Below are 27,279 nucleotides of genomic sequence, written 5' to 3'. Positions count from 1 at the left end.
CCAAATCGATCAAAAAATTCCTTCAAAAGATACAGAATTTTGAATTTTCAAACATCATTTTTGTATGGACAGCTGCCAAATTTGTATGGAAAATTATATGGACAAACTAATGATGCAAAATGGCTTCTTTGGACATACCGAAGGCACCAAAAAAGTTTCAGTCGGATTAAAAAATACAAAAAAAATCGAATGACCGAAATCCTAGAGAACTGCTCTACTATTTCATTGGGGAATTCGGATGGAAAAGAACTTTTTGAGCTAAATCAATACAAATTTAGTTAATTTTTACGAGGATTACATATTATGCAAACGCCACACGACTTTTGCGCTTGGACTTTTCCGTTGGACGTTCCGTCATCTCCATCGGTGGACCTTGCTCAAACTCAACATCCTCGTCGGAGTAGTCTTCATACTCCTCATCGATCTGGTAGGCATAGTTCGTGCGGCCACGCTCCCTGCTCTCCCTCTTCGGCGAAGAATTGTACCCATTGCCAGCCGAGGACCTGCCCCGACCAACCCCGTTTCCGTTGTAACCAGGCGGAGAAGATGATTTACGAGGGTTGGAGTCTTCACCAGGATTACCCTGATACCAGAGGTCTCCAGCCGTGTCGTAAGGGTTCTGACCCCTGATGATGGACTTTCGAATCTTTCTCTGCTCTGCCATTGATTTTCTACGGGTGTCCAAAACGTTGAGGGTTTTCCTGCTCAAAGTTAATCGACCTCCCAAGTTCAGGTCACCGTCCTTGTAATAGTTGCGCTTGAAGTTGGCCTCCAGGTTGCTCCAGTCCTGCTTGTTCTTGTGCTGGTATAGAATCCGCCGGATCGTATCCCTTCTCCCAATGTCCTTCTGCTCGTCCTCCAAGTCTTCCTCGTCCCACTGCGGCTTAGGTCGCTGCAGTCTACGCGCAATCTCCACCGCATTCTCCCTAAGTTCAGCGTCCAACGACATGTCCTTTGCCTTCTTCGAGCAGTACCAATTGAGCTGCGTCGAGGCCAAAATTTGCGAAATCGTCCCAAACCTATGCATCATCATCGCTATGAACTGGATGATCAGAATCAATCCGAAGAAGAACACAAACACCAACCCGATAGGCTCCAACTCCAAAAACTCCCTCCGCACGATGATCTCCACCGTACTCTCGTCGAAGCTGATCGTGTTCTTCGCGTTGAACCACCACTGTATGTGCAGATCCTTCTTGTTGAGCTGCAGCAGGAACACCACCAGCACGAACAGCGCGTTCGCCATCACGAACGCAAACACGGCCAAATCGCGCAGATTCTTCAGCTGGCTGGCCATTTCGTTCTTTTGCCTTTCCGTAAGATCCAGTGGCTTGAGGTACCGCTCGATCAGCTCGATCCAGAACTGCTCCTCGGACGCCGAGATGGTCTCGGTGTCGCCGTTGCGCAAGTCCACGTCGTACAGCCAGTCCGGCAGGTAGTTGATCTGCTTTTCGGGCTACAGGTAATAGGAAGCTTTTAAAAGGTCTTTCCAAACAATCAGTTTAAGGTTGTCGCTGATCCGGATGCGACGTTGATGAGATTTACTTATAAATAAGTGAGAGCAAATACTTTCTTGCCTTCCTACTCACAAACACGGAAAGTATTTTTTTGTCATTTTTGTCATTTTTGTCAATTTTGTCATTTTTGTCATTTTTGTCATTTTTGTCATTTTTGTCATTTTTGTCATTTTTGTCATTTTTGTCATTTTTGTCATTTTTGTCATTTTTGTCATTTTTGTCATGTTTGTCATGTTTGTCATGTTTGTCATGTTTGTCATGTTTGTCATTTTTGTCATTTTTGTCATTTTTGTCATTTTTGTCATTTTTGCAATTTTTGTCATTTTTGTCATTTTTGTCATTTTTGTCATTTTTGTCATTTTTGTCATTTTTGTCATTTTTGTCATTTTTGTCATTTTTGTCATTTTTGTCATTTTTGTCATTTTTGTCATGTTTGTCATGTTTGTCATGTTTGTCATGTTTGTCATGTTTGTCATTTTTGTCATTTTTGTCATTTTTGTCATTTTTGTCATTTTTGTCATTTTTGTCATTTTTGTCATTTTTGTCATTTTTGTCATTTTTGTCATTTTTGTCATTTTTGTCATTTTTGTCATTTTTGTCATTTTTGTCATTTTTGTCATTTTTGTCATTTTTGTCATTTTTGTCATTTTTGTCATTTTTGTCATTTTTGTCATTTTTGTCATTTTTGTCATTTTTGTCATTTTTGTCATTTTTGTCATTTTTGTCATTTTTGTCATTTTTGTCATTTTTGTCATTTTTGTCATTTTTGTCATTTTTGTCATTTTTGTCATTTTTGTCATTTTTGTCATTTTTGTCATTTTTGTCATTTTTGTCATTTTTGTCATTTTTGTCATTTTTGTCATTTTTGTCATTTTTGTCATTTTTGTCATTTTTGTCATTTTTGTCATTTTTGTCATTTTTGTCATTTTTGTCATTTTTGTCATTTTTGTCATTTTTGTCATTTTTGTCATTTTTGTCATTTTTGTCATTTTTGTCATTTTTGTCATTTTTGTCATTTTTGTCATTTTTGTCATTTTTGTCATTTTTGTCATTTTTGTCATTTTTGTCATTTTTGTCATTTTTGTCATTTTTGTCATTTTTGTCATTTTTGTCATTTTTGTCATTTTTGTCATTTTTGTCATTTTTGTCATTTTTGTCATTTTTGTCATTTTTGTCATTTTTGTCATTTTTGTCATTTTTGTCATTTTTGTCATTTTTGTCATTTTTGTCATTTTTGTCATTTTTGTCATTTTTGTCATTTTTGTCATTTTTGTCATTTTTGTCATTTTTGTCATTTTTGTCATTTTTGTCATTTTTGTCATTTTTGTCATTTTTGTCATTTTTGTCATTTTTGTCATTTTTGTCATTTTTGTCATTTTTGTCATTTTTGTCATTTTTGTCATTTTTGTCATTTTTGTCATTTTTGTCATTTTTGTCATTTTTGTCATTTTTGTCATTTTTGTCATTTTTGTCATTTTTGTCATTTTTGTCATTTTTGTCATTTTTGTCATTTTTGTCATTTTTGTCATTTTTGTCATTTTTGTAATTTTTGTAATTTTTGTAATTTTTGTCATTTTTGTCATTTTTGTCATTTTTGTCATTTTTGTCATTTTTGTCATTTTTGTCATTTTTGTCATTTTTGTCATTTTTGTCATTTTTGTCATTTTTGTCATTTTTGTCATTTTTGTCATTTTTGTCATTTTTGTCATTTTTGTCATTTTTGTCATTTTTGTCATTTTTGTCATTTTTGTCATTTTTGTCATTTTTGTCATTTTTGTCATTTTTGTCATTTTTGTCATTTTTGTCATTTTTGTCATTTTTGTCATTTTTGTCATTTTTGTCATTTGTGTCATTTTTGTCATTTTTGTCATTTTTGTCATTTTTGTCATTTTTGTCATTTTTGTCATTTTTGTCATTTTTGTCATTTTTGTCATTTTTGTCATTTTTGTCATTTTTGTCATTTTTGTCATTTTTGTCATTTTTGTCATTTTTGTCATTTTTGTCATTTTTGTCATTTTTGTCATTTTTGTCATTTTTGTCATTTTTGTCATTTTTGTCATTTTTTCATTTTTGTCATTTTTGTCATTTTTGTCATTTTTGTCATTTTTGTCATTTTTGTCATTTTTGAAAATTGTGACAATTTTGACAATTTTGACAATTTTGACAATTTTGACAATTTTGACAATTTTGACAATTTTGACAATTTTGACAATTTTGACAATTTTGACAATTTTGACAATTTTGACAATTTTGACAATTTTGACAATTTTGACAATTTTGACAATTTTGACAATTTTGACAATTTTGACAATTTTGACAATTTTGACAATTTTGACAATTTTGACAATTTTGACAATTTTGACAATTTTGACAATTTTGACAATTTTGACAATTTTGACAATTTTGACAATTTTGACAATATTGGCAATTTTGACAATTTTGACAATTTTGACAATTTTGACAATTTTGACAATTTTGACAATTTTGACAATTTTGACAATTTTGACAATTTTGACAATTTTGACAATTTTGACAATTTTGACAATTTTGACAATTTTGACAAATTTGACAAATTTGACAATATTGACAATTTTTACAACTTTTACAATTTTTACAATTTTGACAACTTTTTCAATTTTTACAATTTTTACAATTTTTACAATTTTTACAATTTTTACAATTTTTACAATTTTTACAATTTTTACAATTTTTACAATTTTTACAATTTTTACAATTTTTACAATTTTTACAATTTTTACAATTTTTACAATTTTTACAATTTTTACAATTTTTACAATTTTTACAATTTTTACAATTTTTACAATTTTTACAATTTTTACAATTTTTACAATTTTTACAATTTTTACAATTTTTTGCAATTTTTACAATTTTGACAATTTTGACAATTTTGACAATTTTTACAATTTTTACAATTTTGACAATTTTTACAATTTTTACAATTTTGACAATTTTGACAATTTTGACAATTTTTAAATTTTTATTATTTTTTTGCAATTGTGAAAATTTACTTTCCGTGCACTGAGGAAAATGAAAAAAACGAACGAATTAGATTACCTCTTCCAGCTCGGAGGTCTTGACGGTTTGGATCGGCGAGGACACTCCCGACGTCGGCGAGCCCGCTTCCTGGTGCAGGTCGTCCAGGCAGCGCAGCTCATCGCAGTCCTCGTCGTCGACGGCGGATCTCATTACGGTGACGGAGCCGGTTAATTTCCTGGGTGCATGGTACAGAAATCATCGGAGAGGAAAAAAAGAGTGTAAGACAACATGAGTGAGGAGCAGAAGGCAGAAAAAAAACGAAGAAACTAGGTAAGTGAAAATAACCATGGCCCCCATCATGGATGGGTACGTGATAATATCCGCTTTGGCTACGGCGGAACATTGCCAGGACTGTATCTGGCCTAAGGGGGTCTAGATTACCCTCGACCCGACCGGGCAAGGGGGGAGAAACCCGTAATGGATAGGCAAAACGAGCGTTGATGATTGTGATTCAGTTCGCTGGTTGTGTAACATGTCTTGGCATGCAACAGCGCAGTATAATTCTTCTGGTTCTTCTGGTTGGTATGGCTGGAGGATTATTTAGGGTTGAAACACTCGTGCAATCCTGAATGAGGTATGCAAATTGAACACTGCAGGAAGAATCATGAATATACTTTAGTTTGAGTATTCGAGCTCTCGAGAGAAATATTTCAAAAAAGGGAACGAGGTCAACCGAGCTGGAAACTGTATCAACTTTCAATACAAATGCTGAAAAGTATTATTTTTCGATACCATTAGTTGAACTTTTCAGCACTCAAATGGATGCCGGAAAGTACTGTTACAAATTTAAGCGAAATTTCAATAAAAATGGATCGTTTACATCAACTACACTGTGAAATGTTCGTATTTCAGAAATCTTTTCGCAGTGCTCTCGCATAATTACTTTCCATCTTCCCGAAGTGCCTTCGAAAGGCACCCTCCACTCAAGCAGAGCACGTATCATCTCCCGCTGCCTGCAAATTGCATCAACTGCCAGCCAGGATTAAAAGTCTCACGTTGACTTCGTCGAACGCTCGAAAACTACTTGAAATTATGTGTAAATTGTAAACGTCGTGCACCCTCTTCAGCATCCACGTTATGCTGGATGGATTTTCCGCTGCTTTAGCCTCACGATGACGGGTGGGGGAGTGAAAATAAGCGTGCAATTTGAACGAGCTTCGCATGTCAGCGCCAGAAATGAGGGATGTTTGCATTTTCTGCTGCTGCTGGGACATCCCCCGTGGAAGAGGGTCTGTTGGCTGCTCGAAAAAAAAATAAACGTAGAGAAGGCAGCGCTCGTCGAGTGCGCGCACTCCCTGGGATCAGGACTCGTGGAAAGGAACATAAATTGTATTTTAATTTAATTGAAACTTATTTTCTGTTGCTGCTCCCGGAGCTCACTCGAATGCGCGGCCACCAAAACGGATGCCGTACTTTAGCTGCTTTGCAATTTTATGTGTCTCTCTTGCCAGCCCCAGGAGGACTACTGGGAATGACAGAGTCTTACAGCGGAGAATGAAGTCGAGCACTTCGGACCTGGACCTGTCCCCGACGTCGTCGCTGACGTCCTCGTTGACAGAGTGAGGGACAATGCTGTTGGCTGTTGGTGGCGGCGTTGGAGTGGCACAAATTGTTGGCAAAAAGTGCCTTTTTTCCTCCTTGCTTTCTGTCTTCAGCCTTTGGGGAAGTGCGCTTCGGTGGAACTTGTGTACTTGTGTACTAGCACACAGAGCTTAACGATTGGATGGTTCTGTAAAGATTGTTCCAACGTGAAATGTGGAACCTTCCGAGAAGTGGCAGAATTCGTAAGATGCATTATTCAACGTACGAGGGTTCGGTTAAATTGGTATTAATGAAGTTGCTGGAAACAGATGGACGCAATTGTACTTACAGTTCCAGATCTTTCATCTTGGAGTTGATATCTGCCAGTGAGGCTGCGACTTGGACAATCTGTTCCTTCTCGGCGCTTGACTTGGGGTGGGTACAGAACAGACAGCTGAACAGTCCAGCGACGGAGAAGTTGATGGATCCTTCGTCTTCTTGGTCTCCCGAGCGTAGATAGCCCAGGAGTTTGTTCATTCGACCTTGCGGTGCCTGTGGGACCGCCGCAGCTTTAGGAGCCTCCGTTGGGTTCTCGCGAGTTCCCCAGGACACGTCGTTCATGTTGAACACCGAGTAGATCACCAGCAACATGTACATCGAGGGGATGGTTATGTAGTACACGAGACCTGCGGGGAGCGCTTCCAGCTCTTGGGGATGCAACAGCCCTGTTACAACGATTTGCAGTGCCACGGACATGAAGAACACGGAAGACGGTGCAAGAATTCCGTCCTCCATCACCTGAATCACAATACCGACCAGCACGGCCATCATTACCAGGGAGTACACAGCCGAGATGAAGAACGCTGCAATCAGTTGGTACTTTTGCTTCATCCAGTAGCAAATGGCCATGAACCCAGCCAGCGGGACTCCATTCCACAAGAACGACGTCCAGATATCAATACGAAACACAGCTACCAAAGCTCCAACCATCATGAGGAAGATCGTCCCCGGACCAAGAATCGTTCCGAACATCAACATACACTGGTAGACGATGTACGGCATCGAGATGCTGTTGTTGGTCTTCACAACCCGCTTGGCGTCCCCAAGAAGATCGAAAATGTTCGCGATTGTCGACGGCACCCAACGTCGCCGCTGGTTGTAGAACTCGTTGAACCCTTCCGGCGCATGGGTGTACGCATCCGAAGCAGCCGAATACTCCACCCGGAACTTCTGCTTCAACAGCAACGTGCACAGCCATCGATCCTCACCCTGATCGTACTGCACGTAATGCCGCGCCTGATCCGACTTGGTCGTGTACTTTTTCATAACCGAGTTCTCCATCAGCGCACGACCCCGGAACAACGAAAAACAACCCGGTGAGCAGAGCACGCAGCCAATCACGTGCTCCGTAGCCTTCTGCAGCCAATGACCGATCGCGTACTCGAAGATCTGATACCACACCATCGGTCCAGTTCCAACCGGGTGAATCCGACCACACGCCGCTCCCAAGTCCGGATCAACCTTCATCCGATCCACCAGCAGCGACACCGCCTTCGGCTGAAAATCAATATCCCCATCGAGCGCCAACAGGTACGTGTTCTGCGCGATCACCATCTTCCGCTCCGGCGACGTGTTCAGCTGCATGATCCGGTAGCCCAGCAGGTAGTACATGTACATCACCTGCGACCAGCGCTTCTTGTGTCGAATCTTGTTTTTGTCCTTCAAGTGCGCGATCATCTTCGTACGACCCGGCAGCGTCCAAATCAGCCGACCTCCGTACGGCGTGACGATCTTGGTCGGCGGATAGATTCGCATCTTGGTTTTGTACACCTCCAGGGCCGCTTCCTCGATGTTGTTGATCAGAATCTTGACGTACGAGTTGAGCGGAGAATCGTTCGCGCTCTCACACTTGGACTTGTCGTTGACGAAGGCGTCGTCGAAGAAGATGTGCGCTGGAATAACAATAAGTTTGAATTATCTACAAATATCATACAAAAGACCTTCAACCAACTCTCCAAATCGTAATAGTCCGGATCGATGTCCTCCTTGGACGCCTGGATGTGCTTCATGGCCATGCGCCGCGCGCACTGGTCCTCGTCCAGCCGGATGATCGACTTGAGGAACTCCATCAGCTCCTCCTTGTTCTCGTGCCACATGGTGGCGCAGATGAAGATCTGCGGGATGCGGTCGTACGGCTTGATGGCGTCGTTCTTCCGCTCGTTGGCGCGCGCGTCGATCTCGTTGCCGCGCTCAGTGTCCTTCGCCTTGACCATGTCCTGCACGAAGGTAACGGCATTACAACAGGCAGATTTGTGAAGTGGGAGTCAGATGAGTAGTCGATGTCGTGGTCGGTGAAGTCAGAACATTTTGAATCGGAGTCAACAAATCAGGGCAGAGTCAGAGTCAGTCAATTTCCAACCATGTTGTAAGGCTATTTTTGTTGCCGTGGAAGTCAGAGTCATACGGTCATTTAAGCGTGAAGTTGGAGTCAACAATCTTCGAAATGTTTAGTGAATGGTAGAGGTGGGCAAAAAAAGAGCGAGCCGCTCAAAAAACCGGTTCACTCAAAAGAGCGTACGAACCATGGCTCACAAAAAAAGAGCCGCGGTTCTTTTTTAAACTCCGGTCTTCTGCAAGAACCGTTCCAAGATGGAATGTTTTTTTTTACTAAAATGTTTTCTAATTCAAAAATGTAAAACAATTAACTTCAAAATAAAATTAATTTGAACAGCTAATAATAAAACGATATGTTCAACAAATACGAGGTGCATTAAGGCAAACCACTTGACATGTAAAAATGTAATTATTATAAAAAAAAGTTCAGAAAAGATAGTTTTAATTTAAAAAAATGGATTTTTTTTGAAAACATGTAACTATTTTAATGCTTATAAACATTATTCATAGAATTTCCAACAAATTGAAAAATTGTCCCACGGTGTTTTTTTTTTTCAAATAATTTAGTATAAATAGAACTGCATGTTAAAGAGGGACTTTTTTTCGACATCTTAAGAGCAAAATCGTCTTATTTCGTTGGGGCATCATCAATATACATTGAATATACAGTAGACTCACTCGTTGTCGATATTGAAGGGACCGTCGAGAGCGAGAGTTATCAAATTATAGAATGAAAAATCAAAGTAATCTATTTGAAGGGACTGAAAAATTTATTGACAGCTGGAGCAATATTGATACCGAGAAGATCGACAGCCAGAGAGTCGACTGTATATTGAACGACTCTAAAAAGCATTGATGCAACATTGATGCGCATGTTTGAGCACCACTTTTCAAACTAATTTTTCAGTTCCCTAGTATTCTTTAAAATTCCAAATGTGAATGATTTTCTGAACAAAATAAAAAAAAACTGATTGTACAACTGATCTTAAACAACAGTATTACCCACATATAAGTTTGAGCATTTAAAATTGCTTAACTTGGAAAATTTTAAAGAGCCTACGAGATTTTGGAAAAAAATCAAATCTTCTTGCCCGGTTAAACTTTAGCATTATCGATTTCATCAGAATATTTTCTCCAAATATCAGAATTTGTTCAATTTTGGCAGAAATAACGCAATTTTGTAAAATTAAGACCAACTTTCTCCAAAATCCTAGATTTATGTTTGGGTACGATTCAATTATTCGAACGTTTTGGTTTGAGTAGAAATCTTGACATAGAGCCCGCCAAGACTTAGGGTTTTCAAGCGCATTTTCTCGTTTAAAGTTTTTTTCTTTCAAATAATTTATACAAGTCCTAAAAAAAAACTAAAAAACACATTAGAACGAAAGAACCGTTCAAAAGAGCCGCTCTTTTTAATGAGCAAACGAAAATGAGCGGCTTTTAAAAAAGAGCGATTTTGCCCACCTCTAGTGAATGGTAACTGAGCGCTTCATAGTTCTTCCTTTGACATTCTACTCACACGAACGAATGAGCACAATACAAAGTAATTCTCACCACTTCTCTCGTTCGCGCAAAACTCGTTCGTTTGAATTCTACCGACGCTGTTACTACGCAGCAGCGCACAAGCAAGAAAGAGAGAAAGGAAAAGAGCATTAGGCTTTGGGTCGCGTGGCTGCTTGAACTAGGCATTCATACGTTTCAACTTCGTGTGCGTTCACTGACGGTCTCTTTGTTATTACGACCATGAGAGAGAAGTTCACTGACTGGTTTTTCAAATTTCGAGCAATCACTGTCTTTTACCGTTTCCCTAGTCTTATGAAAATATCAAAGTCTTGGAAAAGAGCTAGAAGTTGGAACTGTTTAGGGAACCAGAAGTCAAATTTTTAGATGACAAATCCTGACAACTCGAAGTCGGGGTCGTGTTCAAATCGTAGAGAAAGATTCCCAGCTCTGACAATATTCACCGACAGTACTCACAATCTTCTTCACAAAATCCTCCTGATCCTCGCGCCGCCGGTTCATGGCCACACTCTGATCGACCAGCAAACAGTTGTACATCGGCGTCACGAACAGCTTCTCCGTCGACGCATTCCTATCACTCTTGGGCATCCACAAGTGGCGCGTAATCCAGGTCTGCGACAGCAGCCACAACAGCCACAGCCAGGAGAACTCGTTCACCACGTAATCGAACAAGTAGTAAATCGGCGGCATCCGGAAGAACAGATAGTCCGGCAAAAATCCATTAAATACGCAAACGTCCGCTTCGCGCAACCCACAGAACACCAGCAGCAGCGTGACCGTGACCGGCACCGTCAGGTTGATCGGGAACGCCATCGAGAAGCTCTGGATGTGGATCTTGCACGAAAACTTGCTGAAGATGTAGCACAGATGCGAGCACAGCACGTGGACCAGCGCCACCCAGAGGACGGCGTTCGGCGTCGGGAAGATGTGCAGCACCTCCAGGTCCGACGTGATTGAGGTAAGGTCCGGGAACTTTTCGCTCAGGATTGCCTCCATCTGAAATGGTGACGTTCACGCGGCGCGCGCGCGCACGTGGTAATTATTGCAGTAAAATTAATTATATTTGGCCAACGCTCGGGAAAAATAAACATGACACGCATTCATTAGGCCGTTTAAGGTTCGATTATTTTAATGAACCGATGATGCTGTGTTGATTTTGCCGATTTAATTTATCATTTTAATGGTGAGTAATTATTCCTCATCCATCAATTGTAAATTTACCGGGGTTGATGAAGCCACCGGGTGAACACATATTCCCAGGTTGATCAGATTCGATTTGGCTCAACTAATTAATCAAATTACGAGTGCTCCACATTTCAATTTATTCGCTTTATTGATAAGGGGTTTACAAGTGGTATTAAATTTAAGGCTATTGTATCAGCTCAATTGCGATACGCAAGGTTAAATGGGCATGTATTAAAATCAGTATCATATTTTGGTATAGACATGAATTGCTGGTAAAAGAAATTAAACAAACAATTTTGAAATATCAATATTATAAGCTCATTCTCGCTTACTTTTCCAAAAGGTCTTATCAGCATAGGAAACCCATGGCGTATAGACACTTTTGAAAGGACTTTAGAGTTGATATTTTCTCTCAAATGCTCTTGGATACAAAATGGCTGGTTGGAAAAGGAGCTTCAATTGTACATTCACTTGCTTTTAACATTTTACTGACCGGTTGTCGCATATGATAAGGTTTTAAAATATTTTTATTAGCTAAAGATTATACAAATGTTGAAGATACATAACCAACAACAAAAAAAATTAGAATTTTGCAGACAGCATAAAATGTAATTCTATACAATGTTTTGTTTTATTTATTTTTTTGCTTTTGGGTAATTTTATATGTCAACTCGAAGGAGGTTAGATTTCATGTTCATGAAATTCCGGTACGACCCTTTCCAATTTTTATGAATTCTTCTAAGGCATGATTTTCAATTATTTCACGCTCGAAAACGCGATGATAATCTGCACAGTTTAAAATCACGACTAACATTTCAAAAAGACAAAATATATATATACAGCAATTCCATTTCAAAAGAGCCTAAACCGAAAAAAAAAGTTCTCCGATCGGGCTCATATTTTTTCTGGGGGTTCCTTGGCCAAAATAATTAGACCCGTATTTTTTTGTTTGGCCATTAGGGTGACCTACATCGTGCTAGGGTGGTTCGAAAAATGGCAATTTTCGCCATTTTTCGCAAAAACCTCTTTTTTCAAAAAATCATATCTCCGCGCCATTTCATCCGATTTTAGCTGTCTTAGACGCAAAAGAAAGATGATGAGTTTGGCTATTTAGGAAAAATAGTAAGAAGTTTCGAAAATCTAGCTTAACATTTGAAAAAGTCGCATGAAAACTTAAAATGACGTTTTGACCGTGTCTGAACCAAAAAGCCTATGTCTGAAAATATTTTTATCGGATTCCTCGGAAAATTTCACATAACATATCAAAAAAATTGGCGATGTCGAAACGTACGTTTCGGAGATATGATTTTTTGAAAATAAAAACTGAGTTTTTCGACGCGCCACGCGCAAAAACGGGAAAATGACGAAATCGGCAAAAAATCAACTTTTTCCACTAAAACTGCGATAACTTTTAAATTTCAGCGATGACCTGGAATTGATGAACGATGAACGATGAACGATGAAATGGAATTAATGTATATATATATATAGCTTAATAGTCGTCGTAATTTTCTAATTCCAAGATATTGTTGATTGAAAAATTAGAGCTAATCAAGCTAATTGAGTTTCATTGAGAAATATGTATATTTCCTAATTTAAATTCTCTCAGCAACTATAAATTTTATCAACAATCTTGAAAAAATAAAATTGTTTTAAATTTACGCATACATTTTAAAAAATATTTATTTTTGCGAGGATGGACACTTTATTTATTTTCAAAAAGTATTTTTTTTCGATATCATACATATTTTTTAACAGTGCATTTTATCAAAATTTCATGAAAATAATTGCTTGCAGAAATTACTAAAACTAACGTTAGATAATCTATTTTAGTCAGTTAATGCCAAATAACTTTAATTTAAACTTGTTGTCCCGATTCTTCATAAAAAACAAACTCACAAAAATCAAGCTTGTTGAGTTGACTGTAAACTGTTCAGTTTATATTTGACATCGATTGCTCCATGTTAATTCAATTGACACACCTTTGAACTATTCTGAATTTTTGAACCATAAGCCGGAAAATCGATGAAAAAAGGTTTTTAAAAAAGTTTTCTTGAAATCTTAAACATTTTGTATTATTTTGAAAGAAGCATAATGTTTCACAAACTATACTTATTTTATGACATTTTTTCATCAGAAAGCTAATGATCATTTTTTAACTAGTTAATCCAAACAAATTATTAGTCTGCTCGATTACGAATTCATCATTCGGTTAATTTGCCTAGGACGAGTCTTAGTAGTGGAACAATTCTTTGATATTACTAATATATATTTAAAAAAAAGTTTGGCGAAAATTATTCTCATAGAGATATTGCAAATTCTGTTTAATTCAAATAAACAATTTTATAAACAATCTATGAGAAATTCCCGGTCATAAAACCAATAAGGCAAATCATCACGAACGAAGTTGACTTTATAGCTGTCGGCCACCATTGCTAGTACCAACCACTAGTGTCTTCCTTTTTATCTACAAGGACTTCGCCGCCCTGGGCTCCTAAGTGTATGAAAGTATGGCACGGAGCGACGGCGCCGAATACCCATATTTACACAAAGAATTTTTGAGCGCCCGCCGCGGGATTCGAACCGGCGACCTCTGGATTGTGAGTCCAGTGCGCGGTCCGATTGATCCACACGGGCGGGGCAAGGCGAATCATCAAGATCGAGTTATTTTCGAAGATACATAATTATATGAAAATTTTGAGTATTTTCAAAGAAATTTCTATTACTATCGAAATCAATGAGTAGTTAGTTCCAATATCATTTAATATCGATATTACAAAAAAAAAATTGTAGAAAATACGTTGTTAATGTAATCTGAGGATTCTCTCTTTCTAAAACAAGCAGTTTTGTAAAAAAAATCAATTGACGATCATTGCTAGCTACATATTTGGCAAAATTAATGTATTTTGCGAGAAATTCAAGAACTTTTTTTAATAAATAAATTAATTAAATAATTAATAAATTAGGCCGATGCAAATATTTTTCAAAGTATTTGTCTCTCGGCTCTGGCCGGGGCCGAGAGGGGGGGGCAAAAAAATATAAAAATTTAAATAACAAGCCATAGTTTCAACATTTTAATGCAAAAAGTGTTTTAAAATGCATTTTACAGCGGTTCGGTTGTTTCGCAATCATTAGTTTTAAAAAAAAGTAAGATTTGACGAAAACAAAAAAATTAGCGAAAAAAAACTTTTGGGATACCAAAAACATCGATAATTTTCAAAAATTCAAATGATGTTTAAATCAACCCAAACATGCTGAAAATGATTTTAAACGTAGGGGAATGCATTTTAAATCAATTTCAGCTAATTGCACTTAAATTTCCATTGAAATTTTGAAGTTTTTTGAATTTTTTTTGTCCCCCCGATTTTTTGGGCCAGCTTTGAAGGGGAGGGGGGGGAGTGGGGGTGACAAAAACTTTAAATAAAATTTGTACCAGCCTTTATATTTTTAATATCAAAAATGAATTGGGAAAAATGAATCTCAAAAAGATATTAAAAAATTTAGTACTTAAAAAATATAAGAATTTATTCAAAATGATCTGATAATAGAGTAAGTTTGATTATGATTACACCTTAAAATCTATTCAAACAGTCATATTTCAAAATACAGCAAAAATATTTTTCATATTTTTATTTATTTTTAATTGCATATATATAATTCAAGATTTCGTATTTTATAAAGTTTTTTCTTATTTGGAAGTAAAACCCAATACGTTTGGTATTAAATTTGTCCTTTATTCACGATAGGGCGTGACCCGTCGATCCAATCCTGAGAATCATTGAAAAAAACGTCCGACAATAATATCGCGAGATTTCACGCCCCCCATTCGTTGAAATCCTACAGCGACCTGCATCTAGGCAACGTAATCCCACCAGCCACAATGTAATCACGTTTCCCAGCACACAATCCACAGGCAAATAGAAGACATAAATTATGATTGTAATGCGATTCGCCGCTTCTCACTTACCTCGCGCACCACGATGGTGTGGTTGCCCCAGCCGGTGGCGAACATGGCGAAAAAGTTTGTGATCGACTGGCCGGACACGAATATCGCGGCACTCAGGAAGAAGACAATTTTGTACGGGGCCATGAAGAGGTACGTGTAGTAGCGGGACTCGGTCAGCTTTTCCTTGATGCTGGCGAGGGTCGCAAATGGTCCTGAATAGTTTTGAAGTTGGTGATTGTACTTTGGTGTAATTGATTCTCACTTACGGAAGTAACTCTTCAGGGAAAGGTAGTTCTCCCACCAATGGCAGGACACCAGGAACACGGACACCGGGATGAACCACAGTTCCAACTGGTTGCTTAGCAGTGGCCACACTACGAACCCCGTAATTTGAGCACTGATGGCCAGCACGTCGATGGTGTACTTGAAGGGAAGCTTGGACTCGTTCACGGAACGGGACAGCAGTCCAAGGATCCCCGGAACCAGGCAAACACAGTTGGTCAACATGGCGGCCTTGACGGCGTCCAGATTCGGGAACACAATAAACACCAGCATGGCAAGACCGGCCACGTGGAAGCTCTCCATCAACGTCACCACTGCCAGCTGACCCCACGAAGGTCGTGGGATGTTTTTGAAGAAGCAGATCCGGGCCGCTCGGATCAGCGTCCCAATCTCCGGTATTGCAAAAGAGATAATAATCGCCCACATCCACGCAATCCGTTGCTCCGTCGGGATAAACGCCTCGAACTGCTTGTCGGGTTCTGCGAATTAAATTCGTTACACAAATCCAAACTCAATCCTCCAACAAGATCAACTTACGCCGTGCGTCGCAGTACCGGTTCTTGGTGCCCTCGCGGATGTTGGACGTCATCAGCAGCAGGGACATCTTGGAGAAGCAGGCCGCGGCCAGCGTTACGAGGAACACGAACACGTACGTGAACACCTTCAGCCCCTTGATGAACACCACCAGGTACTCCTGGCTGGCCGCCGAACCGGATGTCTGCTGGACGGGTGGGTCCTGGAAGGAGTCCCACAGTTTGTTGTCCTGGTGGACTCTGAGGAGGTTGGGAGAGAAAGTTTCAAGTGCTAAATTTCTTCATTCATTTTAATATAATATCGATCTGAAAAATGTTGCTCTTTATATAATTGCGATTTTATCTTTTTTTACATAATCATTAAAACTCCAAAAAACGTGACATGAATTTAAAATTATTGTGTAAAAATAGTTGTACAAAATAACCTTGTTTGTGTAATTTTACCTCAAAAATGTAAACCTAATGAAATTTTACCAGTTTCTGATGCAATATCACACTTTTATTCGACAAAAAATTAGTCACCCTTCTCTGAAGAATATTACCATCATGTTCTTCTGTGTAATTTAAACTATACACTGTAACATTTGTCTTTGAAATCAGTACTAAAAGTTATAAAATGTAAACACATAAACACAATTTAAAATTTAATTTTTTTCGAGATAGCTAAACAATGTTAAAAAAACAGCAAAGAAAAAATAATTATAACATATTTCCTGAAAATTGCATTTCAAAAAGATGACCAATTTGAAAAACTTAGAATGTGCACTCGAAAAAAAACCCAAATTCGAATTTTCAAGCAAATTTTCGAAATAAATGATTTCACCAATTATACCAGTGTCGACTTTTTATTTAAAAAATCAAAAGAGTAATATTTTGAACAATAGTCTATGATGGACGAATATTTGTTTAGTCTTGTTATAAAATTTGAAAAAAAAAACGATGAAAACTGTAGCTGAAAACAGTACAGTCACTGTAGGAAATAAACTAAAATTATAAAAACCATTTTGAAAAATAAATTAAAAACTACAGTAAATCAGAACCGTACAATAAAAACGGAGGGGAATCAGGTATTTTAGTCAAAAGTGGATATTTATTGAAACAAAAATGTAATTTATTGCAGTCTATTTGGATTTGAAAACATTATTAAATTGGGCCATTTTTCGTTTGCTTTTCTGTGCATCGGAATTTTTCTCAAAAATTTAAAATATTTTTAAACAGGCTAAAACTGATTTTAACTGTTTTCAGTTGATATAAATTAAGATTCCATTAAAATTTTAAAGTTTTAAACATAAAACTTGCAAAATATTTGCAATGGCCTAAGCAAATAGCATTATACAATTTGTAACACTACACAGAAAAAAAAATGATGTTGATATTCATCAGAAAATGATGAAAGATTTTGTGTAAAAAATGTATAATATTGCATCAGGAATTTTTATTTATCACTAAAAAAAAGAGGTAATATTCAATCTTCAAAATTTCCAACCTTCCAAAATTGAACTTTTTTTTCTGTGTACTTGTTTCATAATTTTGAAAATATATATTTGTGATATTTGGAACCTTTGTTTCATTCAAATTATGTTCTCCCTTGACCTCCCCCAAATCCAAAAGAAAAAAAATACTTTGTATAATAATTTTAATTAGAGCGTCCAATCCTGGGAATTCTCGAGACAAAAATCCCGGGATTTATCCAAAACCGGGAATTCCTGAAGTCAGGGATTTTTTATATTTTGTCCCGGGAATTCCCAAAATTGAAAACAAATCAAATTTTGGTCTATAAATCGTCGCTTGTGTGCTATCTTGTGACACATCTGCTGTAAAAAGATATGACGTGTCACAAGATAGCACACAAGTGACGAAATTCTGATTTGGTTGTGGAAATTGATATAAAGTTGAATACTTAGCAATCGATAAAAATTTTAAAGCATTTATATTTGTATTCGGCATATATCAGCATTAATTTGGCTTGTTATGTAAAATTGTTAAAATTTTAGTTTACAGATCCGCAAAATTATTTGCGCCTAAAATATTAATATTAAATTCACGTATATTTATGACTTTAAACTAGAAAAAAAATTATATCAAAAAAAATATTTTAATTTATCGTCAAAACACGGCATCTGGAGCAAATCAGGACAAAATTTACAAAATAATACAACTGTTAAAGTTTTTTTTTTTGCATAGTGTTCTAATTGTTTTGATGATTACGGTTACAACAGGAACAGACCGATTTCCAAATTTATTGATCTAAAATCTCCTGTACCTTTTCAGACAGCCGTCCCGATTATCCCAAGTTGGCGGTAGTGACTCAAAGATAATTTTTAACATATGTTTTAAATATAAAACATAAAATTCTAAAGTCATCCGGAGTGTTACATTGTCTGGTATAATTTTCTTTGTTTTCGTTTCTTACTTTTTTAGAAAGTTTCAATGATATTGTTTAAATTTTTGTAGTCTTGTTATATAAATTAATAAACAAAAGAAATATGTTAGAAATTGTTATTAATTTGAATTCCAAAGCAAATCAAAGAACAACAAAAATATTGATGTGTTCTAAACTATCTAAATACTGCTGTCCTTGTTCAGATTGAAGTGTAGTTTATCACCAATTATCAGTATTGAGCTAATTTTATGATTTAAGCTTGAAAAACATAGATTTTATGACTGCTTCAAAAATTTCCCGGGATCCCGAGAATTCCCGGGATTCAAAAAATATTTTTCCCGTTTCCCGGGAAATTTAAAATCTGGGAAAATTGGACGCTCTAATTTCAATAAATAGTATCATTTAAAATACAATTAAGCAAGTTAAAATTGATGTCATTTTGAGATCTTAGATCCAAAAAACATATACTTGACTTTACTATAGCAGAAGTATAACTGTAATCTTGCCTTTAGTATTCTGTGATGCTTTTTGCATGAATATTTTGAAAAAATTGCTTGATATTTGAAGTTCAGCATATATTTTCAAAAATTGTGACGTTGTTAATCGTACTTATACAGTCCAGAATATCGTCAATTCTAAATTAAAATCATGGATGGTAAAACAGTCAGAAAAAAATATGTATTGTAATTTTTTGCCATTTTTCCATCAACATGTTACTATCGCAAAAAACAACAATAAAAAAGCATGAGCCCAACAACAAAAGCAATCAGCAGCAAAAATCAAAGCTAAGCCGATTACAGTTTTTTGTTGTTTTGAACTTGCCTTAGGTATAGTTCATGTTTGAAAGAATGGGAAATCACTTAAAATTATTTCAAAACAAAATGCTTGAAAATTTAAAAACTCATCAAACGAATAGTTTTATATTTAAAAAAAACTCGCCAAAATGTGTTTAAAAACTATGTCTTACAAAAGTCCTTTTTGAAAGCTGGACATGTTTAGAAAGAAAGAAGAAAAGAAGAAGAAAATCACTCAAAATCGATAGTCCAGGTTCTTGGTTATCAGAATTGAGGAGACCACATTGATAAATGAACCTTGTTTCTTTTTTTTCCTATTGTCCATTCTCTGAGTTAACAACTAGGCCAATTTCGCTAATAATTTCAAATTCCAAATTCGGTTAATTAGTTGGACGGTCGACCCCCACAACAGCAAATTCCGGAACCGCCATACCGGATAAACGAAATTTAACATTCAAAACACAACAACTGGGGCAGGATGTTGTCTATTGTGTGGTGCCGATTCCATCGAATTGTGGTCCAATCCATGGATTAAATCCACGCGTGTAATTCATGCAAACCTCGCACTGGTCAAATATAGTAATGCTGGGATAGATTGACTGTGAAGAATGAAGCAATTGATTGCGTCCAACTTCCAAACTTCCACTGTACCAAAATCAACCCGCAAATACTGTTTCGGCTGACGATTCAGCTGCATTCTACTGATGGGATGTAATTGATTGAATAATCACCCATCAGGATGGGAAACCAATTGGGGATTCTCTCAGCTGCGCGTGTCTCGCACTCACGTAAATTGTCCTGGCCAATGTTTTTTTTTTGAAATTAAATATGTCTTTATTGAACTTTCTTATAATAATTACATTTCATTTACATTCTAAGTGGTATGGCTACATGTTCTTCATCTTTGTTATATTTTTCGTTTTCTTATTAACTGTTCACATTCATTTATTTACTTCAAATTGTTTTACATTTTTGCATTAAATCAAATACATTTGGGTAAAAAAGAAAAAAAAAATCGCTTTATCAACTAATCCTAACTTAAAACTAAAAAAATAAATTCATTGAAATATTCAAAATCATTAGAACGAGTAAACTACGAACTGTATTTTAAGATAAATCCTCCAAGCGTTCTTACTTGTTCCTGGCGAGTTTTGCACCCACGCAGTGTTGTTGTCATCTCGATGAAAATGTTCAGAAGTTCTTGTGGTGAAAACAGGTCACTACTGTCTTCATCCGTTGATGCTGGTTGGTTTTCCTTCGTTTGCTGACTGAAACCAGGAGGTGTTGTATTCTCTGCAACTTTTTGCCGCTGATTCAACGGTAATGGCTGCAGATTTGGAACCACACGAACAGATCCAGCTCCTGGTGACGCCAAAGCAGGAAAATCCACGTCCGTGTATGCTGGTGGTGTTTTGCGACGATTTGGTTGGTGCCTCGTCGTCGCTTGCTGCCGAATTTTCACAAACTCAGCACGTTTTGGGCAGCTTCGATTCTTGGTCGAATGGTCGCCGCCGCAATTGAAGCATTTCGCTTCGATGTTCTCGTTGATTGTTTCGCAAGCTTGTGTTTTGTGCTCACCTCCGCAGGTTGCACAACGACTCTTGATGCAACAGTTCCTTCCACCATGTCCAAACTGCAAGCAGTTCGAACATTGCGTCACGTCACGGTGTACTGGACGATAACGTTCCCAAGTCACGATGATGTTGAAAATTGCCCGAACTGCTTTCAGCTCAGACGGCGTTGTCGATCCTTTCTCGAGATGAACCAGGTACAGTTGATCACGATACTTGATGTCCTTGTTGTGTCTCGTCATCTTGAAGACTTCGATCACGTTCAACTTAAGAGTTTTGAGCTCTTCTTTCAGCACACTCACATCCATGTCGTACAGGCCTCGGAGGACCTGTTTCATGGGTCGTTTACCTGGATCGTCATGGCTGTAGTATTCAATCTTGGTGTTGTTCAGGAAATCCCGAACGTAGTTGTAATCCTTTCTGGTAGGTAGCAGAATTTTTAGTCCATCAGCACACAAGCGAATGGAAGCTCGTAAAGCACCAGATTTGATAAACCCGGTCAGCCACTTTCGCACCGAATCCGATGACGATGTTTTCACAAAAATGGGTGGCAACTTTTCCCGTCGTTCAAATTCTTCCTTCTCGCTCACGTCCACAGGGAGGGTAGCGAACTGGTTTCCAGACAATTTTTGAGCGTCCTTGCTCAAACTGCCTGGCTTTGCAGGTAGCGCTTCGGCATTCTTTAGCTTCTTCAAATCTGCCGATCCTGCTGGTGAGGACCGCCTCTTTTTCTTGCCGTGAGGCATTTTTGCACTTTTTAAGCACTTTTTTGGTTTGTGAGGGACGCACGTCTGACTCGTTTCTCTGCTGATCGCAGACTCGTCCTGGCCAATGTGAGGGGACAATAGGGATGTAAATCGGACGCAACACTTTGATCATGAATAATAAAGACCACAATCAACAGCTGCTGCTGCTGCTGTGAAGCGTATGTGTTTGATCAGGTCCAGGATTGAATTAGAGTGGCCAGTTGGTTGGAAATGTCCCTCGGTTGATGGTGATGATTTGATGACCACACTTTGTTTGATGTGGCACTTTGGTTGAATGTGTGCAGATCGTCGTAAGTTGTGAGTAAAATTTATAAAAATGTGAAAAGCTTCTAGGTTTTTACACTTAAAATTTATGGAAATATCACAACCAGGGCTGTGGAGCCGGAGTCGGTGGAGTCGGGTCTTTTTGGGGACCTGGAGTCAGAGTCGGAGTCGTCAAAACTCGAATAGCTGGAGTCGGAGTCGGAGTCGGAGTCGGCTAAATTTTATGAGCTGGAGTCGGAGTCGGAGCCAGAGTCGACAATTTCTGATAAACCCGGAGTCGGAGCAGGAGTCGGAGTTTTCTTAAATTCAATAAAATTTATGAACTTTTTTATTGTTCAGTTTTTGTTATAATACAAATAAATTTACAAAACAATTTTTTTAAACCTCGTATTGATTTTTTTCAGTTACTTTATTTGTTGATTCAAGAGATTTATCAGATGCCATTATGTTTTTGTAACATTTTCAATTTTCTTGTATAGCTCTGACTTTGTTATTTCACTATGATCAGTAAATGATAAATTTCCCCTCATGTACCCATGTTTGTAGTTTCATAACTCATAAAATTATAAACAATTTTGTTTGTGCAGGCATTTTTATTAATATTGAATATATTAAATATATCGATTTTCTTAATGTTTACTATTTCTCTACAAAAATCTGAAAGTGTGGATCCATAAAAATATCGTTGAACAAATCAAACAAATATTTCTTTTTAAATGCTATGAACCGGGGTAACATTGATAAAACTTGATTTTTGCCTTCCTCACCTTACTGAGGAATGGCTATAAAATCACACGAAAAATGAACTTTTTAATTCAACATCGTAGACCCACCTTCACGTATACCTATCGACTCAGAATCAAATTATGAACAAATGTCTGTGCGTGTGTCTGGATGTGAGTCCGTGCACCAAAAAATATGCACTCGATTATCTCTGGACTGTCTGAACTGATTTGGACCGTTTTGGCCTCATTCGATCCGTCTTGGGGTCCCATAAGACCCTAGTTAATATTATGAAATTTAGAAAAGTACTTCAAAAGTTATGCAAAAAAATGATTTTAGCAAAAGTCCGGAAGATTGTAAAAAGGGTGGTTTTGTGTAAGATGTCATGCTTTACAATTTTAGAAAGGTATTCAAAAGAACTTTCCAAACAGCCTAAAACATCGAAGATTTGACAAACCTATCAAAAATTATGAACACTTAAGTGTTATTTATACACTTTTTGGAGGCCGGATCTCAGATATTTCGATTAAAATGATGCCCGGGTCCATCATGCGACCAGTCGTTAGTTAGATAATTGAAAAACCTTTCAAATGAACCTGAAACATCGAAGATCAGATAACCCTATCAAAAGATCAGCACTTAAGTCTTAATTTTAAGACTCAATGTCAATTCGACTTTTAGTCTGATCACAATGTATACCAGTTTTGGCAGGTATGTTAATGTAGCGATCTATTTGCCCAGTTGTTCAAATTACTTTATTTGGATTCTCCAAGAAAATCCGTCGTTTTCTTTTTTTTAAGAATGGTATTTGAAAGATTTTTTCAATGGTCTTAGAAGAAAATCCTATCAAAAGAAATGAGTAACGAAGCTTTAATTATTAAATATTTTTAGGGCGAATGATGCTGTTTTGAGTAAATGTTATCGCTAGAGTGCGATTTTATGACAAGTTTGTTGTAAGAAGATAGGACAAGGTAGTACACAAGCGACGATGTAATACCACCAGGTGGATTAAGTAACGTTTTTTTTTCAAATATTATTCAACCGGTAAGGATTTTATCATGATTTATATGTTGAAACATTGTACTGAGCCGAAACACAAAATGTCCATGCATGTATTTTCAATTAAATTCAGTAAAGCTTTGCAATATACATAGTTACGTAAACTGTTTATTTCAATACCAGGGTGACTTTGATAATGTCATGATTCGAAATCCGGACACTTAGTAGCATATCATTTTTGTTATAGCTGGCAAAAATCATGTAATAAGTTGGAAATGTAAAAATATCATCAGGATGTAGTATAAGCAGTAAATTTTAAGTAAATATTTTTAAAATGCATGCAAAATATGTCTTTTCTAACAATTTTTCATCAAAATTTCAAAAATAATAATGACTTCCCGGACACTGATAAAATCTGATTCAAAATCCGGACACTTCTGCTTCGAATTCCGGAGACTCGGTTTTGCTCATGAATCGCACTAATTTGGACTGAAATTTTGTGTGAATGGCTTTCTTCAGGTCTCAGCTGTTAACATCAAAACAATCGATATTATGTATAAAAATTTGCTAGAATTTATGGAAATCAGAACCATAAATTTTTGCTTTGCCTTCCCGGTGCTTCAGACGCCTATGAAATAATTCAGTGAAAAGTTTAACTTTTTTGGTAAACTTATATATTTATTTTATTTAGTTGTTTTGGCAGAGACTACAGCGTCCAAACAATTTTTTTAAATAACAATTAAATATTTGTTTAAATGTTTATAAACTTTTAAATAAAAGTAATGTAAATTTCTTGAGGTACTCTGATTTTGCAAAATCATATTGTAAAAAAAAAAAATCAAGTTATCAATGTCTCCCCGGTTTACAGGTATACGCGCAAGTGTGAGCTGAACATGTGAGTGATGTTATTAATACTTTTCATTTCATTTAATTTATTTCGTTGTTTAAGCATTACTTTTGTGAAGTTATTTTAAGCTGAGATGTGGACTACCTTTGAACAGCTGATTAATTCAAAGTTGGGAACAGAGTTTGAGGGTGCTTAAAGAATCGACTATGTCTACTGAAAAAAAGTTACAAAATAACCTTCAAAATAGCTAAAAGTTATAGTTAAAGGAATGGAGATTTTATTTAAACATATTTTTAGATTTTCTTAAAACTGAGTTAGTGCTGGAGTCGGAGTCGGAGTCAACAATTTGTTAAAAGTTGGAGTCGGAGTCGGAGTCGGATAGAGTTGGCAAGCCGGAGTCGGAGTCGTATGAACCTGAAAGCCGGAGCCGGAGTCGGAGTCGGAGTCGGCTTAACTCAGAAAGCCGGAGTCGGAGTCGTCTAAAACATGACCCGACTCCGCAGCCCTGATCACAACTAAAATTGAAGTTGATATTTGAGTCAAGACTATTTATAATGTTCGTCGAGTTGTTCCACTTAATAAATTACTCACTTTTTAATCATCAGAGTTTCCTCGTCATCATCGTCGGAAGACTCGGTGAAGTAATGCATACTGTTGCCGTTGGTCTTCATTGTGTAAGTTCTTCCCTTTCTTCCTTCACTCGACCACTTGACTTATTGAGCTTACTCAACACTAGTTAAATTGAATGAAATCAGATTGCACTTTATTCCTCCAGGATTCACTCAAACTGCTTTCTTCACATTTCCCCCAGCCAGCAGGGTTGTTCCTTTTTCCGCGAACTGCGATGCAAATATTTTCCCAACAAATTTGTTCCACTTTGTTCACCTAGTTTGGTTCAAGCGTTTGGAGTGTAATTGCCGAGGGCAAACTCTCGGTACGCAGTACGCAAGCACAGCAATTCAATTAGTTCCGTACGGCGGAAGACTCTCGACTGGAATGATTCCGATTCGCGTACCTTCATTACGTCCGCTCCTCGAACGAAGAGTGGTTCCCGCCCGATAGTGATAGAACATGTGTCTTGAACGCTTCTTCACCACCCCCACCAACCCCCATTTCTCACATTGCTCGAAGGTGGATCAAGAAGCGAAAGCGGTTTTCTTATCAGCAGCAGCAAATGCAATTGCCTTGTTCCCTCCGGCGATAGATACCGACAGGTACCGACTTTGATTGCTATCAAGCTGCAAACTATTGCCATTGAGTTTGGGGGAACTTGGTTGACTGGGGGGAGACTGTGGCGTCGGAGGGAGGCAGTTGTAGGATATTTGGAATAAATCACATTGTTTTACAAGTTGAGCCAATGCAGGTTCCAATCAGCTATGCATTTTAATCGATTTCCGCAAGGATTTCAAACCATAACAATTAATTTGGCAACTTTCTGTGGCTCATTTTTCAATACAACCAGTAACATTTTTCATCCCGCCATTTATCCTTGACAACTTTCGAAGGCATCATTTAAACCTCCCACCCAGCTTAAAACCGCACATATTGGTTAGATTTACCAGTCACAAATAACGAATCGCCATTTCAGCGCACTGCACGAAAAAAAAACCATGACCCATTGGTTACTCAATTACAAAGCTGCAACCGAGGGTTGAAAAATGTGGGAAATTTCGAACCACACAAAGACAACCGGCAAAGTCAGCAAATTTGTTCCCCCGCCAATATCGGTTGGTTCACATCAACAGAACCAGACGAAAAAAAAGCAGAAGAAGTGACATCTGAAATGTTCCCACATTTATGAGGTGGGGCCGTTCACGTTCGTTTCTCTGACATTGTGGGACCCGAAAAAGTGTCACACCGAATAGTGTGTGTGCTGGATTCTCACCCCCCCCACGAGGTGTCAAAAATGTCCGACTTTCTTTTTTTTCGGAATCGATAACACTGTGGAAACACAGACAATCAGTCGTTTATCGTTGAGCAACTTTTTTAACGAATCATCAATTACTGATCACTAGGGATATCTAGTAGTGGAGAATTTTGTATGACCTTGGTGAGTTTCTAAACTTTTGAATTGACCGTTGAATTGACAATTGATGGAATCTTGCATTCTTCATGTCTGATTGTCTGTGGTAGAAAGTTGGAATGAGCAGTGGAAGGAGAGAGAAAAATTCTGTCACGAACTGTGAAATTTATCTCACGTCAATAAAAATGCCATTTGCTGATGAATTGATTTTTAAATTAATCTCGAGAATACGGGAGCGGTGGAGGTAAGGTTAAATGTTACCTATAGCATATTTTAAAAGTATGACGAAAGGTCGACAGTAAAAGAGAATGATCGAAAATTCAAAAGTTAGCGTGACGCATTGTACTTCTTCGATTTCTCTTAAATGACTTTATATATTTCCAATCTTTTTGAAGCTTATTTTAGATTGGAAAAAGGCGAACAAGTTGCTTCAAAAAGATTGCAAAATGTTTGATTAATCGACAAAATATAAAGCGTAACGCCTGCGCACTTTGCAAGGTTTAACTGTAAGGTTTATCGTAAAATCCATGTTCAAAAACATTAGCTGTTTTCAAAATCGAAGACATGTTTTAAACAAAATCGATAACAATTTTCTGGATTTCGAAACAAAAGTTATCAAAATCGACAACGTTGTACAGAGACATCGGTATTAATTTGAAAGATGTCGTCAACAAAGATAACCAAAATTTATTTTATGCAATTCCGTCGTGAAACTACTTACTTTTCCTGTCATTCTTGAACGACGAAATAGCCTACTTTTCTGTACCAATACTAACAGAATCGAATAGCAACACTTTTCAAAATAAATGCTGAAAAGTTCTACTTTTCAGCACTGAAATGGGTGCTGAAAAGTTGAACTTTTCAGCACTTGTTTCGAAAAGTAACACTTTTCAACATTTTTTTGATTTAAACGATTTATTGACAAAAAACTTGAACATTTTACTTAAAATTT

At 37.2% G+C, this 27,279-nt stretch overlaps 1 protein-coding gene across 1 annotated transcript; it reads right to left on the bottom strand.

The window, feature by feature from the left end:
- Positions 1-261: 261 nt before the first annotated feature.
- On the bottom strand, positions 262-25,335 carry LOC120421435 (chitin synthase chs-2). The gene is made up of 9 exons (XM_039584643.2): positions 24,896-25,335; positions 15,961-16,196; positions 15,408-15,902; positions 15,163-15,353; positions 10,467-11,006; positions 8,107-8,371; positions 6,445-8,047; positions 4,593-4,749; positions 262-1,456 (listed from the first exon to the last, which is right to left on the bottom strand). The coding sequence occupies exons 1-9, from the start codon at positions 24,973-24,975 to the stop codon at positions 302-304; spliced, it is 4,722 nt and encodes a 1,573-aa protein (XP_039440577.1). The 5' UTR covers positions 24,976-25,335; the 3' UTR covers positions 262-301.
- Positions 25,336-27,279: the final 1,944 nt, after the last annotated feature.

The sequence above is a fragment of the Culex pipiens genome, chromosome 3, assembly GCF_016801865.2.
Source record: "Culex pipiens pallens isolate TS chromosome 3, TS_CPP_V2, whole genome shotgun sequence".
In the NCBI taxonomy this organism is placed as follows: Eukaryota; Metazoa; Arthropoda; class Insecta; order Diptera; family Culicidae; genus Culex; species Culex pipiens.
This window is presented reverse-complemented; position numbering and strand designations above follow the sequence as displayed.

What these genes read in the sequence shown, in the direction of transcription:
- LOC120421435 (XM_039584643.2), bottom strand. Translation starts at nt 24,975, where the DNA reads ATGAAGACCAACGGCAACAGTATGCATTACTTCACCGAGTCTTCCGAC. An exon ending in ACACCATCGTGGTGCGCGAG is followed by an intron (nt 11,007 to 15,162) that starts GTAAGTGAGAAG and finishes TCACCATTTCAG; the next exon opens with ATGGAGGCAATCCTGAGCGA. An exon ending in AGGATTTTGTGAAGAAGATT is followed by an intron (nt 8,372 to 10,466) that starts GTGAGTACTGTC and finishes ACCTTCGTGCAG; the next exon opens with GACATGGTCAAGGCGAAGGA.